This window comes from Phyllostomus hastatus, unplaced genomic scaffold (assembly GCF_019186645.2).
Source record: "Phyllostomus hastatus isolate PE091 unplaced genomic scaffold, TTU_PhHast_1.1 phas_scaffold_501, whole genome shotgun sequence".
NCBI lineage: Eukaryota > Metazoa > Chordata > Mammalia > Chiroptera > Phyllostomidae > Phyllostomus > Phyllostomus hastatus.
The window spans coordinates 43,829,882-43,848,468 of record NW_025334033.1 but is presented as its reverse complement, the minus strand read 5'-3'; the positions used below and the strand labels follow the sequence as shown (position 1 = coordinate 43,848,468).

At 44.6% G+C, this 18,587-nt stretch overlaps 1 protein-coding gene across 1 annotated transcript in view; it reads right to left on the bottom strand.

The window, feature by feature from the left end:
- Positions 1 to 215: 215 nt before the first annotated feature.
- The window catches only part of FNTB (farnesyltransferase, CAAX box, beta), a 62,370-nt gene continuing 43,998 nt past the window's right edge, over positions 216 to 18,587 (bottom strand). The window contains exons 8-12 of the mRNA XM_045823421.1: positions 16,417 to 16,546; positions 13,504 to 13,636; positions 7,068 to 7,179; positions 6,084 to 6,198; positions 216 to 1,776 (exon numbers count right to left, since the gene is read on the bottom strand). Coding sequence (XP_045679377.1) covers positions 1,645 to 1,776; positions 6,084 to 6,198; positions 7,068 to 7,179; positions 13,504 to 13,636; positions 16,417 to 16,546 — 622 coding nt within the window. The 3' untranslated portion in view covers positions 216 to 1,644. The remainder of the gene's footprint in view (positions 1,777 to 6,083; positions 6,199 to 7,067; positions 7,180 to 13,503; positions 13,637 to 16,416; positions 16,547 to 18,587) is intronic.

Below are 18,587 nucleotides of genomic sequence, written 5' to 3'. Positions count from 1 at the left end.
CGAGGAGACAGACCCCTGGACAGACCATGAAACGCAGTGTGCTGAACGCTGGGACAAAAGTAAAGCTAGCCGCTCCAGGGAGCCTGGGACACAGCTCTTCCCAGTCCTTATTGGGCCCGCTGTGTCTTCAGCCGGAGAAGGTCTGTGAGGGCGGAACCCAAGTCGGACCTCTTCATCGTCACTAACGCGCCTGGTGTGGAATCTCGCTCTCAGGAGGAGACTGGTGATGGTGAACAACCTTCAACAACTCCCAACACTGAGTGTTCTGAAGGAATTTTCTTAGTGCCAGTCACAAACGAGAGACATCATAGAAAATGTTATTCCTTTATTATTTCAAGGAGATAATACATAGTCCAATACACCAAAGCAATAGGGAATTAGAGGCAGCAAATGGCCAGAGTTTTTGAGAAGAGCCTCAGGCTGCATCTCTGAGCTCTCATCTGCCCACAGCCCATGACTGCCTTTGCGACAGCCCGGTCAGCCACATGGAGCATGCTGTGACCACAGCAATGGACAGATGACCCAACTCGACACCCCACTGACAAAGAAAGGGTTCCATGTGAGCAGCAGAGGCTGAACACACCAGGCGACACTCAGCCCTGCCACAGCCAGGTTCACGCGGCCTCCTACCGCCAGAGTGTCTAGCACTTGATTTGATTTCTCTGAGCCTGGCGTGGGCAGATCGTGAATAAATCCTGAGTCGGAAATTAAGGTGAAACACTTAGTAGTATTAATACTCTGGATGAGAGGAGACAACACTGTCTTTGAAGAGCATGGGCTGGGGCTCTGGTGGAAAAAGATGGAAACACGCAGAATTGGCCACAGGCTGCAGGAGCTGCCTTGCAGCCATCAGAGGGGCTTTTCATGGTACATGATGGGGTGGGGTGAGGGCGTGGGCCCTGGGGCTGCTTCCTCTGGCACAGAGTTGAATTCGACGTTAATTTTCCATTCATAATTGGTTTCCCACACCTGGGGCTGAAGCAAATCCTGCCCATGCACTGAGCGTGGCCTTCCAGAGACGTGGCTCAGTTCTCCCGTGTGGAAGAGGAGGGATCAACTCAAGGAGGCAGCTCTCCCCCAGCCCGGCTCTTTTCCACTGCAAACGAGGAAGGCGGGAGCCTTGGGCTCCTCCTAGTGAGGCCCCACTATGGTTTCTTTCTCTGGAAAATTCGTCTTGCCATGGAGCAGATTTATTTGCCCATGGGAGGGCACCGTCCTGGCGACTTAATGGTGGCGTGCAAGTGGGAATCGCAGCGGTAGATCCTCATACTCGTACTCATGGACGTCATTCGTTTTGATAGAACTGTCCAGGCTGGAAAGCTGGAGGGGGAGGGGCTGCTGCTGCCCAGCGCGTACTGTTCCCCAGCCAACCCTGGCCAGGCCCAAGTGGGTTTAGATGCTGCACGTGCTGATAGATTTTTGGTTTGTCGGGAGTGGAAGGAATTTTTTGAAAACCATGTCACTGTGTTCTCCAAACCCAGAGTCATCGGTTTTGTTCTGTTCGACAAGAACGGGCAGTCACAGCTCACAGTGGCCGAGGCCTGTGTGGCACAGAATGCAGTATGTATCGACACGTATAATCCTCGGCCGGAACAGGCGAACACGGAGCTGCGGTGAACACAGAGACTCAGGACCCTGCGTCCTCTAGTTGGTGGAAGGCTCTGCCGTTGCCTCACCCTCGTGCTCCTCGAAACCTGGGACCGGCTTCTGTAGAAAGTGCATGGTGGCCTGGATCACCTTGTCCGGGCCAATGTTGTACACAGGGTGAGTGGGCTGCTGCAAAGAGAAGAACAGAAGCCAATTAACTGCCCTGACAGTCCTCGGAAATGTGACCCATTAAAGTGCTTGTAAGAATCTGATGTAAGGGATCATCAGAGATTCACACAGAGGTTTATCACACAAGGCCCTAATGTTCAACAAGAGGGTATTGATAAAAAATATTTTATAGTACATGGGACATAAAGGAATATTACAGAGCCATTAAAAACATGCATTAAATAGTTAATGATGTGGGCAAATGCTTATATTAAGTAGGGAAAACAGTATGCACAATATTATTCCATACTTTTTAAAAATATATTTGTAATTCTGAGTTATAGTGTGTGTAATTCAGGGTAAGGACATGTTAGGTACACCACTTGGGAAAATGTCATTTTTCTGAACAATGTTTTATCAATCTTTTATGTGTCTATATTTTAATTAAAAAGATACACTTAAAAGTAAAAATATATAAAAAATGTTTTTAATAGATGTGATGTACCTGGATAGGCAAAAATTGGTCAAACACCAAAATAGGAAGAGTGACATAGTGATATATGATTGATTGTTTTTAATTTTTCTTATTTAAACTTTTATATATATTCCCATTATTAAAGTAATAAACATGTACTTACATTTATAATAAAGAAAAAGAACCACAACCCTATTTCACAGCAAAGGTGTCAGGCCATATTAAATTCTTTTGCATTATTCCCCCACATCACAGAAACCCACGAGAAACTTCGGGTCTGAGCCCGGGCACAGCCCCGGCCGGCAGTCAGGACTCCCTTCCCCTCGGAGAGAGTGCAGATGGGGACGTGGCTGCCGGGAGATGTTCAAGTGTTTTAAAGGATACTGTGAGCCACCCCATGCCAACCATATAGAACTTCAGATGAACTGAATAACTTTATAAAATTTCAAAAATGACTCGAGAAGAATTTCTTTAAAACCTATATGAATAGGTTTTGAAATATGAAATATTTGAAATTTTTGAAATATGAAAACCTAAATGAATAGTAACAACTGCTTATTCTGCTACCATCAATCCCCCCAAAAAGCACACGGGGCCTGGATGGTTTCTCAGGCAAACGCTGTCCAACCTACGAGAAACAGGTGATCTCTGACACAACTTTTCTCAAAGGCTGAAAAAAGAAGGTGGGGGAAATACCCATCTAATTTTATGAGGCTATAATATTATCCTGAAACAAACTAGAAAAGACAATGAAACAAAAATTTAGATCAATATTATTAACATACATGCAAAAATTCTAAATAAAAATACTAGCCAAAAATACTAACAAAGTGAATCCAGCTGTGTGTTAAACAAGCATACACACACACATACTACAATGACCAAGAAGGACTCATCCCGAGAGCATAAGGTTAACAACAGAATATTTATTAATTAAACATACTATATTAGATTAAAGGAGAAAAACCAGATGCAGAAAAAGCATTCAATAAAGTCTTACACTAGATTATGATGGAAATAAACAAACAAAAACAAGTTAACAAACCAAGAATAGAGAGAAACATCCTTAACCTGACAGAAAGTACTTATCAAAACCCCACAGCCCTGGCTGGTGTGGCTCAGTGGACTGAGTGCCAGCCTGCAGACCAGGAGGTCACAGGTTCGATTCCCAGTCAGGGCCCATGCTTGTGTTGTGGGCCGGGTCCCCAATAGGAGGTGTGTGAGAGGCAACAATCAGTGTTTCCCTCTCTTTCTCCCCCACTAAAAATAAATAAAATATATTTTTTAAATTTATTTAAAAAAAAACACAGTAAGCATCCTACATAATGGTGAAATTATAGAAGCCTTCCAATTATAATCAGAAGCAAGACAGGAACGGCCTCTGTTACTACCTTTAGTCAACACTCTTGAGGGCGTCTTAGCCAACCTTAAAAGGGAAGAACAAGAAATAAAATTCTTAAGCTCAGGCAGGAAAATGCAAAACTGTCCTTATTCGAAGATGACATTACTTTCTAAATGGAAAATCCAAGAGATTCTATGACAAACTATTAACAACTATGAAGAAAGGTCAGCAAGGTTGCTGGATACAAAATTAAAATATAAATATCAGTAGTATTTCTATACATTAGTAACAACCAGTTACAAAATATAATGGGAAAATAAATATTCCAGAAATAATAAATGCAAAAATTATAGATTTCTTAGACATATATATATATAACAAAAGATGTGCTAGTCCTTTATGGAGAAAATGATAAAAGACCATTGAAGGACATGGTATGTTCACAAACAGAAAGCTTAATATTGCGAAGTCAGTTGTCTCCCACTACTCTTAAATTCAATGCAATTCCAATAAAAATTCCATTAGATGTATTCTGTGGAATTTGAGAAGCTGATTCTATACTCACAGGAAGAAGCAGAAAGCAAAGAATAGCTGATGCAGTTTTGAAAAAAAAGACCAAGGTGGATGGGCCCTGCCTACCAGTACCTAAGACTTCCTGAGGACAGTGCAGAGAGGCAGACGGACCGAAGGCACAGAGCAGTGTTGGGGAACAGTCACTCTGTATACAGAAACTGCGTGTGTGACCCACGTAACACACGCCAGCTGGAAAGACTGCAAACTTCAATGAACGGTGTCAGTCCACTGGTTGTCCATATGGGAAAAGATAAAATTATATCCAACCCTCAGAACAGACAGACATTGATTCCAAGAGAATTAAATATCTAGATGGGAAAAGCAAAAGTTTATACCATCTTGAAGGAAATATATCTATGACCAGAGCCTAGAGAAAAATTTTTTAGGTAAACACCTACCCTGCAAAAAAAAAAAAAACACTATAAAAACAACAAAAGCAAATGAAATTGCTCCCTTTAAAATTAAAATGGTCTATTCAACTAAAAAAAAAAATCCCACTAAAAACAAAGTGAACCTGGCTGGCGTAGCTCAGTGGATTGAGCGCGGGCTGTGAACCAAAGTGTCGCAGGTTCGATTCCCAGTCAGGGTACATGTCTGGGTTGCAGACCACGACCCCCAGCAACCGCACATTGATGTTTCTCTCTCTCTCTCTCTATCTCCCTCCTGTCCCTCTCTAAAAATAAAAATTAATAAAATCTTAAAAAAAAGTGAAAAACCTGGAAGAGATTCACCACACACACACCACTGACCAAGGAGCAGTATCAAGAACAGGCAGAGAACTCCCACAAATACATAAGAAAGAGCAAACAATTCAAATTGCAAATCAGGAAGAAAATGAGCAAAGCATATGAGCTGGCAGGCAACTGACAGAGGACATGGCACAAAAAGACACAACGTCTGAGAAGATGCTCAACCTCATTAGCACTCAGGGAAATAAATGCAAAACACAACCGTGACAGCATTTCACAACTATCCGTCTATCCAATGGCGGGAAGGAAATGTCTGGCTGTGGAGCCACTGAGGGCTCCGTGAGTGTAAGACCCCACAGCCGAGGTGCCATGCCATCCAGTGAGGATGGAGGCGTGGCTTTTCCCCAACCCAGCAAGCCTCTCCCAGAGAATCTCACATCAGAATGTTCAGGGCCGCACTGAAAGCAAAAGCTGAAAGCAGCTCAATGTTAACCAACAGGAGACTAGAAGAATAAGTTGGGATACATTTGTACAAGGGAAGACCATCCAGGAGTTAAAATGAATACACTAGAGCAACACATATGAACACGGATAAGCCTCTTAAGTATAATAAATGGTCGATGAGAAAAGCAGTGCCGAGTAAGCGGCACAGTAGATACTGTTATAAAAAGGTTGAAAACATACACAACCACTCTCTGTATTGTTTAGGGATACGAGCATTTGAAGTGACAGCACAGAAACATCTGCAGGTGTGATAAAGGTCAAATTCAGGGCAGGGTTAGGCTGGGAAGGAGTGGGGAGAAGATGGAGAGGGTTGCATAGAAGGCAAACATAGGGAAAAAATGTTCAGACTTGAAAAAGCTAATGGCCGTTAGTTACTCTGTGTGCTGGCCATTGGTGCTTCCCCTGTCGGGAACACGCATGACAGTCTGCACGGCCCGTCATCTGAGCGCTGTGGCCCGTCTGCTTAGACTCAAGCGCCAGCCTTAGGAGTGTCTCCGGACGCGGCTCTGAGACCAGGCGGCTCTAGGGGGGGACGTGGTGTTGAACACCCTGCTTGTGGGGGGGCTGATGAGTTCCGAGGGCAGCAGACAAAACACGTTACACAGATTGTGATGAGAGCTACAAAGGGCACAGAAAGGGTGCTGCAGCAGACCTTTTGGGAGATCTCATTTACAGATGGTGGGCTGAGCAGGCTTCTCAGGAGAGAGGGCATGCAAGGGGGGGGAGGGCCCTCACCCTGCCTTACCAGAGCGTTTTCAGGCACACCCAGGACCACATCGTGCAACATGGCTCCACTGCCGAAGTGCTGAGCTATGGACAGGCCGCTCAGGCAGTAGCAGGTGTGGTAGAAGTCCCGCGACCTGCAAGCACAGGGCAGCTCTGAGTAACTAGTTACTCCTCTGCTCCCCGCCCCCCCGCCCCCCCCATCACAGCCTCCAACAGACGCAGACTCAGAGGCCATGCACTCACACGCCCCACCCTGCCCTCCCAGCGCAGCTCCAGGAAGCCTGGTTTTCCGCAGCTGCGTTTTCAAAGCCCCGTCCCGCAGCCCTGCCGGATGGCAGAAACTGCCACTTTAGAGTCAGTCCCTCTGGCTGTATTCCAGGAAGGTCTCTCCTGGGTGGTGCTAGCGCTAAAGTAATATATTCCTTAAAAAAGAAAAAAAACGACACCAATATGTCTAGGAATGGGCGGAGTGCCTCCTGATACACTGCAGGGGACCAGCCTTCAGGTGGGCCTTGCGCTGGATGCTGACAGCAGCAGGTGTGTGCGTGTGTGCACACGTGCGTGGCAGGTGAGAAGCAAAGGGAACAGAACTTATTTGATTTCCCTTATTTGGCACCTAAATTTAGTCTATTCTGTAATAGTTGTGATTATAATCTCTGATTATGATATTCAAGGGTTTTTAAACCCTATATCCTGTTCTATCTAAAGCAGTTTGGTTAAAAGTAAAAAAAAGAGGAAGAAAAACTATCAACCCAGCGATTTCTTTGCCTGTCTGGAGAGGGGAGTGCGTGTACACTTGGGGAAAGGACGGGCACTGGAGGCACCAGGGTCAATGGCACTCAAAGAGGGTGCTCCAGAGTTGGGGTGCTTCTTCCCACACCACACCAGCAGTAAGCAGCTGGATGGAAAGGGACACCTGCTGCGGTCTGGCTCTGAGTGGACCTGAGGTGCACACCTGTCTGTCCCCTCTCCACCCCTCACTCCCCGGAGAGGAGGCACTCACTTGCCAGGCTTGTCCAGAAGCCCCCCGGCAGGGCACTGGCAGCACATGAGGATGTACTCCTGCAGGGCCTGCTGATGAAACATCCAGTGGCTCATGCTGAGGGCAGGGTCACCTGGAGAAAGGCAAAGGATCAGTGCGGGCCCAGGCCTGGGGAAAGTCCAGCCCAGTATCGATGACTCCTCTGTGTTTTATTACCCGTGACATGTCCCTTCTCCTGAACCCTGACACAGGTCAAAGAGCAGCAGTGCAGAGTGGCTTTTGCTTTGTTTGAAATGCACCCATTACCTTGGACAACCACCTTCAACCATGTCTGTGGCAGGCACGGGCTAGCTGGTTAGCTCGGCTTTCCAGACTGATCTCTGTCGCTGCTGCTGACTTGGCCCACAACTCCTTACTCTGGGCTGCTAAGATATTTCCTCTAGCTCATCTCTGAAACTTGTTACCCAAGCTCTATTTAGCTAAGAGAACTCTTAACAGGGCTGGTAATGTCTGTTTATTCTACTTTCCTAAGCCTGAATTTAATCTACCTCCAAAGGGAATTCTCCAACTTTTCTCTTGGCTCAAAGATGGTCCTGAGAAGCATTGCTAGGAACTGCCGTCTTGCATCATATCGGCAGTTCTGGTAATCATGCTAAAGTACTGTCAAGCACTAGGCTTCTTCACTCTGAAGCCCAAGCGGCACCGTCAAAGGATTCTGTGGGCCACATGGTTTTCAAGTGGGGAGGAGGGACAATTCACCAAGAGACAGATGTGCGCAGAAACCTTTACATGGGGATTGATTTCTTAAAAATACACATATGAGATGTGCATGAAGTCCTTGGTCAGTTTTACACTTTGATACCTGGGCTATAAAGACAGCAAACAATGGCAATCGAAAGCTATTTTTTTCTTTCTTCCAGGCATTTTTTGGACTCTAAGTGATTTTCTATATAGTTACTGTGCTTTTGTACAATATCTTAACTTTTTCATTTAACATTATAGGTATCAACCTTCCTATTCCGCTTCATAATCTTTATAACCATCATTCTGAAGAGTCACATAGTATTTCATTAAGTGGAGGTACAAGGTAACTGTATTAATATAGGCACTGGACAAAAATTAATATATATGAGCATAGAGTCTTCTATGATAAAACTTGTCAATGTTTATAGTAAATGCACTACATAAAGAGAGAGATATATCTATATCTCTCTATCTATATATAGAGAGAGAGACAGAGAGAGAGAGAAAATATACAGAAAAACAGTTTTTAGATTTCTTACGAGAGAGTAAGAGATGGGGCAGTCAGAAAGTGATTACCACTTCTTGGTTTGAGCATGAGATGCTATGCAGTGGTTGGCTGACATTTGGGGGTCACCTACAGAAACCACTCATCCTCAACGCTTATGCTCAGCCTCTGAGATGTGGGACCTGAGCCCAGTGCAAGGAGAGCACTCTCAGGTCCCTGTCTGAGGCTCACTCCATGCCCAGACGCATGCTCTCTGAAGCACTCACACGATGTTCATTACCTCCCTCTTTCTTCCTTCCCCACCTATGAGCACAGTGGACTTTGTAGAAGATACACACATCTATGATGGGCTACCTCCCTTTACTTATTTCCAAGGTTGTTTCAAGTTCCTTGCAATTGTTAAAAAAGGTTGCAATGCACATCTCTGTGAGTCTTCTCTATGTTAGGATTATTTTCTTCCAATAGATTCCCAGGAGTGGAATTATTCCGTTGAAGAGAATAAACATTTTTAAGGCTTTTAATAGATACTGATAAGCTACTTGAAGAATTTATATAGCTGGCAGCAAAATTTAAGATATTCCCGTGCTACTTCCAACATTACTTACTTAAAAAAGTCATCAGCATTTAAAATTTTAAAAAGAAACAGTACCTGATTATTTGTGTTAATTTATATGCTTTTGATTACTAGGTAGGGTGAAACTGTCCTATAACTTTTGTTTGCTAGTTGCATTTCTTTTTGAGAGTGTCTGTTGATCCTTTGTCTTCCAAGAATCAATTTTACCAATCTAGCTTTCTATTATATTTACCCACATACTACACATACTTTCACCTTGTTTGGGTGTATATGTTTTAAAGAAATTACACTTGCATGTATAAAACCCACATGCTATAATCACACTGTTGATTTTGCCTTTGTAACTTCTTCTTTAGAGAAGCCTATTTAATGGGTACAGGGATTCTTGGGAGTGGGGAATTCATGAAAACTCTAACACTGATTATGGTGATGGTTGCACAATTTTGTGTATACACTAAAAACCATTAAATTGTATACTTTAAATGGGTGAATTATATCTCAAGAAAGCTGTTATTTTTAAAGACATATTTATTCAACTTCAGGATAACAGCATTAAGCATCTGTACAAAATATACCTTTATTCATATCCAATGAGAATTAAAAGACTTATTTTAAGGTAAATGATAACCCATCACAAAAATTGGAATCTGAAAAAAAATGCTATGTTTACTATTGAGTGGATTACAGAGAGCTTCAGTTACCTCCTACATTACTGAAGTCTGCAAGCTGGAAGTTCATAATCTGGACAAGGGACTTCCAGAGACCTTGAGTTTGCACCCCAGCACGCAGCATCATACTGAGATGAAGGGAGATAGGACTGCAGGGTGACACTGGGCACTGGAATCAGGCTGTAAGTCCTTCAGACCTCTGCCTTCAACCACAGAGCCCCATTATAATGCCAGTTTGCATTTCAAAGTTTCCTTTCATCTAAGAAATCAAAAGTTTTTCCAAACAGTAAGTGACAGGTATAGCTCAGTTTCACAGGTGGACAAATATATGCCTGGGGTATGTCCCAAAGAACAAGCAAGCAACCAGTAACTACAAATCCAGACAGAAACTCACAGGCCTGCTGCTTCCACATCCCTCCGCCAGTACAAAACAACTCACGAATTCAGTCAGCATTTGATATTCCTGAGATACTAATAATAACTCGAGCTTCTGCTCAAATGCTGTCTTCTACCCTCATTACGGAGCCCACCCACGGGGAACTACCAACGACGGCCCCTCGCAGAGTCAGGGTCCAGCCCGGGTTCACAGGCCGACGTGTGTCAGTCCCTTGTTATCTTTTCAGTTAGAGGCATGATCATCGCCTTTTAGAAGTGTCACTTATTCATTTACTGAAATCAAAGTAGTAATGCACATGGCCAAAAAAAAGGGCAGAGCATAGAAAATTTAAGAAGGAAGTCCCCTCCCTCTGAGTCCTCCTCTCACCCAGAGGCACCCACTGTTAAAGGGGCTTTGTGTCTGCTTCAGGGAAAGCTGTGTGCATGTCAGCCTGTGTGCAAGCACAGACGGCTCTAGGCCTGGCCTTTGGTGCTTTCAGTGTGTCCTGGAGAGCTCTCTGCATCGGCCCATTGTCGGCAGCCACTGTTTGAAGAGATCATAACTTATTTAACTTTTGACCTTTTCACGGGCAGTAGGGTTGTTTGCTATTAAAACTTCACTTCAGCACTGGCCACTGTGGCTCAGTTGGTTGGAGCATCATTCTGTAACCGAAAGGTTTCAGGTTCAATTCCTGGTCAGGGTGCATGACTGGGTTGTAGGTTCAATTCCTGGTCTAGGCACATACGAAAGTGATCAACTGATGCTTTTCTCTCACGTTGATGTTTCTCTCCCTTACTCTCTCTCTCTGAAAGCAATGAAAAAATGTCCTTGGGTGAGGATTAAAAATAATTTAAAACTCCAATATACATCCTTTGCTAATATCTCTGCAGGTAATGTTCTGCCAGTGCACTTGCTGGGTTCAAAAAATCTAAACAGATGTCTCCAAACTACCCTCCGTAAAATGATGCACCTATTTCCACCCCTACGAACAGTACAAAAGTGCCTGTTTTCTTCCGCACTCTCCCCAACATAGGGTATCAAGGTTACTGATCTCTGTCAGGCTGACAGCAAAAAAATGAACAGTGTCCCACTGTTTTTATTTGCATTTCTTTAACTATCACCTTTTCGTTTGATTAAAGGCCATCTGTGTGTGGTGGTGACAAGCAGGGCGTTGACACTGTTTAGGTAGCAGTCAGGTATTTATAAAGCAAGTCACTTGTCCCGCTGTACTGTTTCCTCAGCTGTAAAATGGGAATAACAACAGTGCCTCTTTCGAAAGGTTGTTCTGAGGGTCAAGTGAGAAAACGTATGCTAGTCCCTGGCACAGTGAGCGCTCCCTAAGTCTCAGTGGCCATAGTAGCCCCAGTTGTAGAAGTAATAATAGTAGCAGTTCTTTTTCCGTCTGTTCAGATCCTCTGCCTGTTTTTCAACCAGGAAGTTTGGTTGTTTCTTATCGATTCAGATGCTCTCTCAAATTAGAGACATCAGCCCTTTGTCATTTGTCAGAAATATTTTTCCCACTTCGCTACTTGTTTTGTTTATATCATTTCCCTTATTTTTTAAATAAAGATTTTATATATTTATTCTTAGAGAGGGGGTAAGGGAGGGAGAAAGACAGGGAGAAAAACACTGATGTACAAGAGACACATCAATCAGCTGCCTCTCACATGCCCTCAACCAGGGACCTGGCCCACAACCCAGGCACCTGGCCCACAACCCAGGCATGTGTCCTGACTGGGAATAGAACCAGCAACCTTTAGGCATACAATCCACTGAGCCACACCAGCCAGGCCTCCTTTCTTCTGTAAAATAACTTTGGTGTTTTTCTTTATATAAAAAATACAAAGTAATTGTAGGAAAATTAGAAAATGCACACAAAAAAGAAAGAAAACAAACGTCTCCTGTCATTTTACAACGCAGATACCTTTTATTAGATTTTGGGAGCCAACTCTTCACTAAAACTGGAATTATACGCATACTGCTTTGAAACATAACTTTGATCACAGTAAATGCTAAATATCTTTCTACACTGTGTCACCTTTTGACTCCCAATGCCATTATTTTGCCCACCATTCAAAACACTTCCCTTCTTCCAGACCCTGCCTGGCCCGAGCCCACTGCTTCTGAGAAACAGCGGTGGCAGGCCCAGCACGGGCCTTCTCCTGGCAGTGGAAACGGCCAAAGCACCGAGAAGCTCAAGCAGTCTTTCCCACAGGCACGCTCTGATGTGCCCAGTCCTCTAGGACGTGTGCTGCAATAAACAAAATGTCAGCCCGGGCCCCCCTTGGAGACGTTGGCAGGTGGTGCTCCTGTTACAGCTCTCTCCACATTTTCCTGGCAACTGCGGGATGACTGCATCTCAGCCCTGCCAAGGACAGGTTTGTGAAAGGCTGACGGCTTTACCAGGGGCTCAGTCTCCAGTTCCAATGAAAAGATCACTAAAGCCCTATGTTATTTCTGGTTTGAAAACGTTGGACTCTAGGGAAGTTCCTGACTTCCCCACTATAGTGGTCCAGCCCAGACTGGGCGGGCTCAAAAGCCCAGCCCCAGCCAAGGGCTCTGAGGACAGGCTGAGACAGGGAGAGAGCGAGGACAGGCCACAGGCTCTGTTCACTTCAGTTCAGTCTCAAAAGTGGCCACAACTCAAATGAAATTAAGAAACTAAAGAAAGAGGCTCGGAAAGAACAGCCAAACAAAGAGAAAAAGTGTGTGTGTGCTGGGGGTAGGGGTGGGCAGTAGAAAAGAATCTCACCACCGGTCTGCATTTGAGCGACTGATTGCCCAACTGCAAAGTCCAAAGAAAAGCTTCCCTGGGGCCAAGGGATCTCTGTCCAAGAACAGATCAGCGCCCAGCAGAGTAACCAGGCCTGCCCGCCCCACCCCCACCCCACACTGGCTTCCTCAGAGACATCCTGTTCTCACACAAAATAACTGGGAAAGATAACTCAGGATGCAGCAGGTGGCCTGAGATTTCAAGAGATAATATGGGAAGGCTCCCAGAAGCTTTGCTTGCTCTGCTTTGGTTTTGCACTCCCATCAGAGAGGCCACAGAAAAAACATGTGCCTCTCCACACAAGTAGTGCAGGCAGAACAAACTTCCATTTCAGATTCTTCAACATTTTAAAATACCACATTTCTTATGGTGGCAGTTACGCAGCCAGACAGACACGGTGGGTCTTTTCTCTGTGGGTTCTGGTTCTCTGCCCCTTTATACAGTTCCCTTTTCTGTCACTGCTGTGACCACGTGCACGGCATGGGTTTTCAGTTCTGATATGACCCTTTCAGAGCACTGCATCGGAAACTGTGGCTTCACACCCAGCTGAGGTGTCACTCAATGTGGGGCCCGGGACAGGCACCCACCCCCTCCCAGCCACAGCCAGCGCGAAGCAGCCTCGATCCCTAAACCACTGGAACTAACTCCTAGTCTGCACGTGCATGCCTAAGAGAAGGTTCCAGGTTGGCAACTGAAACTCCAGGATAGACAGAGCTATTTCTATCCCTCTGAAAACACGCTCTGGCTTCCTCACTTGGTTAGCAGTCTAGGGAAATCACCTAGCCCCCACCCCCACCCCCAGCAGGTCCCAGCTCACCTTGAGCATGCAGTGCCCGGTGGAGGAGGGGCAGGAGCCCGGCCTGCCAGAAGGAGTAGCAGCCATCCACCAGCTTGTTACAACGGCCCTGGAATCCACCTTCAAACCGCATCTGCCGGCTTGTCACCCATTGCTGAGGAGGAGACAAAGAGGGAGAGGGAGGCAGTGGTCGGCTAAAAGAGACACAAAGTCCAGCAAGACCAGCTCTCCAGAGGCTGATCTGGGGAGGGAGAGCTCCCATTGGAGTTATAGCGCTTTGGTTTCTCACCTCTTTCCCCTCACTGCCAGACCTCGAGTGGAATTTATTTAGGCCAACCCTCCCGAGGCAACCAGCACTTATCTCCACTCAGGGCCTAACACAATTTAACCGCCTTTTCCCAGGTTCCATGTGGATGCTAGTGCTGAGAGCATAAAGAGACCAAGCTGGCGTGTAAGGACACCTGCAAATGTCTCTTAATGAACAGGGCTTCACTAGGAAAGTTAAGGCAAGACCACCAGGAGTTCATTTCTAATCACTTTCCCTGCTCAGGGAAGTTTATTAAAAGCAGGATTTTGTGCTACATCTCATTGGATGATCTCAAACTGTTTCTGACTTTTACTTGGCTCCTAAGGAAACTCATCCTAGGTCTCTAAGTAAGTCACTCGCAGACTGGAAGCAGAAGTCACTAGTTCCGATTAGCAATGACGGCTCTGTCTGTCTAGTCTGGCCTCTCTCCGGGGAACCTGGTTGGCTGATAGAAGAAACTCTTTTTCTTTGGACCTGTAAAATGGCTCCCGGTGTCACTCAGTGGTCACGTATGATATTACCATTTCTCACTTATCTCCAAGTTTTCTAAACACACTCTACTACTGAGACCAAGATCTTCACAGGTTGGGCTGCTCAGAGCAGCAGAACCAGCTGGCTGGGCAGATAACGACATTCCCATTTCCCTCCCAGCCCCGCAAGGCAGTTGAGGCCACCAGCCAGGGACTCCCAGCACTGCCTTGGTAACTGAACGGCACCAAGCAGGGTATTCCCCCGTACCCACATTCTCGCTAGACTGAGTTCCTGAAAGCAGTCACAAATGACCCTTGCAGAAAGGGAGGCAGGGGGAGCAGGTTCCAGCCCTTCTTTAAGTAAATGGTTGTAGGGTTTAGATTGTATCCCTACTTAAGGGAACACCCACCCAGAAAGAGTCACAATCCCAAATTCTTAAAAAGAAAGGCAAAAAAAATTGCATGGCAGACGTAGGCACTAAGTAATCCCCAGTCAGTCTTCAATGAGCCAGTGTTTTGGGGTCGATGCCGTTTAATGAAAGTAAGCTATGCGTTACTCAATAAAAGGGATAATTGCCACTATCGTGGGAAGTCCATGCTTCATTTTTGCTTATCTCACATATTAAGTGTTTTTAAGCCAGACCAACTAATTTTTTCCAGTGTCTAAGCCCACGTATTTATTCTGTTGACTCTATAAAATCCTTCAGATATGAGCCATAGTTCTCCCAAAGCAAACGGAGGGGAGGAGGCAGTTTGGGGAAGAAGGATACTAACATTCACTGAGCACCTACCATGTGCAAGGCTGTTTATATATGCGCTTTCCTCTAACCTTCAAGGCACTACTGTCTCTACCTTACAGAGGGAAAACAGGTAAAGCGAAAATAGATTAGACAATTTTCCCAAGGTCACAAAGCTAGGAAGAGTAGACAGGGTTCAAATTTGAATACTGTCTTTGTAACTGGGGAGAGAGAAAGAGAGAGAAACCTCGATTGTTTGCCTCTCTAATGTGCCCCATCCGGGGACTGAACCTGCAACCCAGGCGTGTGCCCTGACCAGGAATCAAACCAGTGAACTTTCACTTTGTGGGATGACACCCAACCAATTGAGCCACACCAGTCAGGGCAGGAGGAGATAAAACTTTCATGTTTCATGCCTTGTTAGTAATCAGATTTTAGTGGATTTCAGAGTCCTGTGCACAAAGTTGGCCATTTCAGCATGAACCATCAAGCCTTTCACAGCCTTCAAAAAGAGCATGTTATAGGAAGCTTCCAAAGAATGAAGACAAAAGCTGCTGGTCATATCTCTACAGAGTGGAGCAGAAACTCTCCAGGGAGTTCTCAGTGGGTCTCCTGACAATGCCTATGATAAGAGCCTCACACACAAACCTGGAGAGAAAAGACAAATATCAGTTGCACCTGTTTGCTTTAAGGTCCGGGTCAGGGAGTAAATGCTCCCCAAAGACATCTATCTCCTGGGTGGCTGTGCGTGTGTTTGCATGCTAGTTCTCTGACAACAATTTAATGATAATCTCGTGACCCCTCGAAGCTGACAGCTTTCTGAGTTCATCTGGAGTTTTGGTCAGGAGCTTGGAGTCCTGACATGAACGTCTGGGCTGCCTGCTCAACACAATTGCCCAGCTCTGCCCAGCACATTTAGATGTAGTTACTAAAAGTTCACATAGTGTGGTAGGAAATAAAAGCTTGGCTTCAAAATGCCTCAAAGCTTTTCTCAAAACTTTTTCTCTTGGGATATTCTAAGACACACGATAACCCCTAATTTTAAGAGACTGAAGCTACATTTTTCTTGGAAGTCTGAGGAAGGTGACCTGGCTCATACCAGATGTCTGAGGGACTCGGGAAAACTCTGGCATTGGCCTAACACACTGTGTAGGAAGTTCAGAGCAGGAAGATGGAAAGGCAGGAGGAAGGGAGCTGAAACTGGGAGCAGATGTTCATTCCTTCCACTTTCTCTGAACAGTGTGAGCACTCTAACAACTCTATGTAAAGCTTCGGTACAGGACTCCTCTCTGGGTTCACCAGCTCCAGGCTGGAGCTCTGTGAGCCCCTCCCACAGCCCCACCTCCTCCAAAGCCTGAGTAGTCACTTGGCAGGGGGCGGGGTCTGGGGTCTGGGAGGAAGACAGTCAACAGGCACTCACCAACAAGTTCTTCAAGTTTAAGAAACGTTCCTTCTTGAGGATGACCAGTGCGGCCAGGCCACAGAAAGTATAACCACCGTGGGCTTCCATCCCTGGCACGCCGCCAATTCCCCCTTCCCAGTTCTGACACCTAGGACGAGATTGAGAAAAGGAGATCAAGGGGTGGGTGTCAACCAGTGAGCAGCCCGGTTGCATGGATGCACACACATGCAGGACCCTGGGAGGCAAAAAATGTGTTCACTCACATAAAGGCATAGACTATCACAATTGTGAATGGGAAGCTGTCACCTAATTAACTTTCAGAAATGCCTTTCCTCAAAAAAAGGAATAAAAGGAAACTCAGCAATAGTCTACTTACGTAACATATATCTCACCAACTACTTTTTAGAAAAAAGTTAGAAAATCATATATGCAGTATGATAACCATCAAATTAAAATAAAATGGAAAAAAATTGCTAATTCTGGTTATCTTTTAGTATAGGTTCATTGCTAATATTTTTCCCCTTTATTTTCCTATATTCTCAAGAGTTTCTATAGTAAATAAATATACCCTTATAACTGTTTGAAATAAACTTTAAATGATAATTTTCTATATACTCAAATTATTCACTTATTATTACAATTATTATTGTTTGAAGTTAGACTATATATTAAGAGTATATGTCCTTGTCATCAAATCCTATTAAATCCCATCCTAGGCATAATCTTTGGCCCAGAAATATAGGGTCATTTCTAGGAATTAACCCTACAAAATAAGAATATTTCCGAAGATCAAATTATAGGAATGTTTACTATATTCTCATTTATAGCAGCAAAATACTAGAAACAACACAGGAGCCCAACAGTAAGAGACTAGTTATACACGTTATGGTGTATCTGTACAACAGAATACTACAGTCATGTAAAATGGTATAGAAATATATTTAAAGATGTTCCAAATATATTAGATGAAAATGTTTTAAAATGATAATGTACTATATGATTATTCTGGAATTCTGGAAAGACATTCACTAAAAGAATTGTTGGTATTGGGTTACAAATGGTGTAAATTTTCTTCTTTTTGCTTTAACGAACATGTTTTACCTATGAAATAAAGAAACTTTCAGTATATTTTCATGTAATAACAGAGAATTTTCTTCCAATGATCTTGAAGCATGTACATACGAGTCATACTTCCTGCAGGTGCATTTGCCTCACAGTACAGGCGCCCAGGTGGGCGAGCACTTAACCTAAAAGCTGGCAGAACTTCCAGTGGGAGAGAAAGGAAGCAGTAATACCTCCTGCCCTCCAGGCCCCTCTCTCTGGGGCCAGGCATCCTGGGAACTCACAGACCTTTTACAGGGAAGCCACAGGCCCAGGGGGATCACAGTGCAGACAGAGTGCAGAGTCAGACACTGGCTACCATTCCCCGTACAGATCCCTGAGCACCACCCAAAGACACACTCCAAGTTTTCTTTCCACTACATTTGGCTGCATGAAGCATAGAAATGGCTCAAGTTAAAGTTCTAATGAGTATAGAATACACACACAAAAGACCTCTTAAAATTTTTATCTTAACATATTTTAATTACAAAAATTCAGTTTAAAAATAAACAATGAAGAGTAAGTCCCCTGCCCATCAGCCTCCTAGTCCCTCTCACCAGCAATGACCTCTGTCCGTTTCTGCATCCCAGTCTCTCTCTCTCTGCACACACACACACACACATACACACAATATGCATTCCACTTTCCCTCCTTTTGTTTTCACATCATAGAAGAAACTTAGTAAACTTTTTGGGGAGTGTCTTCTAGCTAAACATAACAGATAGAACACAAGAGTCCAGTAAAACGAAAGTAAAGCAATTTTAAAAGGGATAAAACCACCACAGTAAAGAGAATATGAATACAGACAGGAGCTAAATTTTGAAAGCTGCAAAGGAGAAAGAGAAGAAGTAACTGACTCAACAGAATAGAGAAACCTACACCAGCCCAGGGAGTGGGGAGGAGACAACAGAAAGCAAGGCAATTGCTCCAATGAAAGGCCCAGGGACCGGAGACACAATGTGCCTCCTAAAGTGGAATGTGTGTGAGACAAGTTGATTGGGTGCTCATTTATATAAGAATCAGTTAGACCTGCAGGTACCCAGCAAGAGTACGCAAACCCAGTAGAAGATGGTGTTTGGGGGGATCTG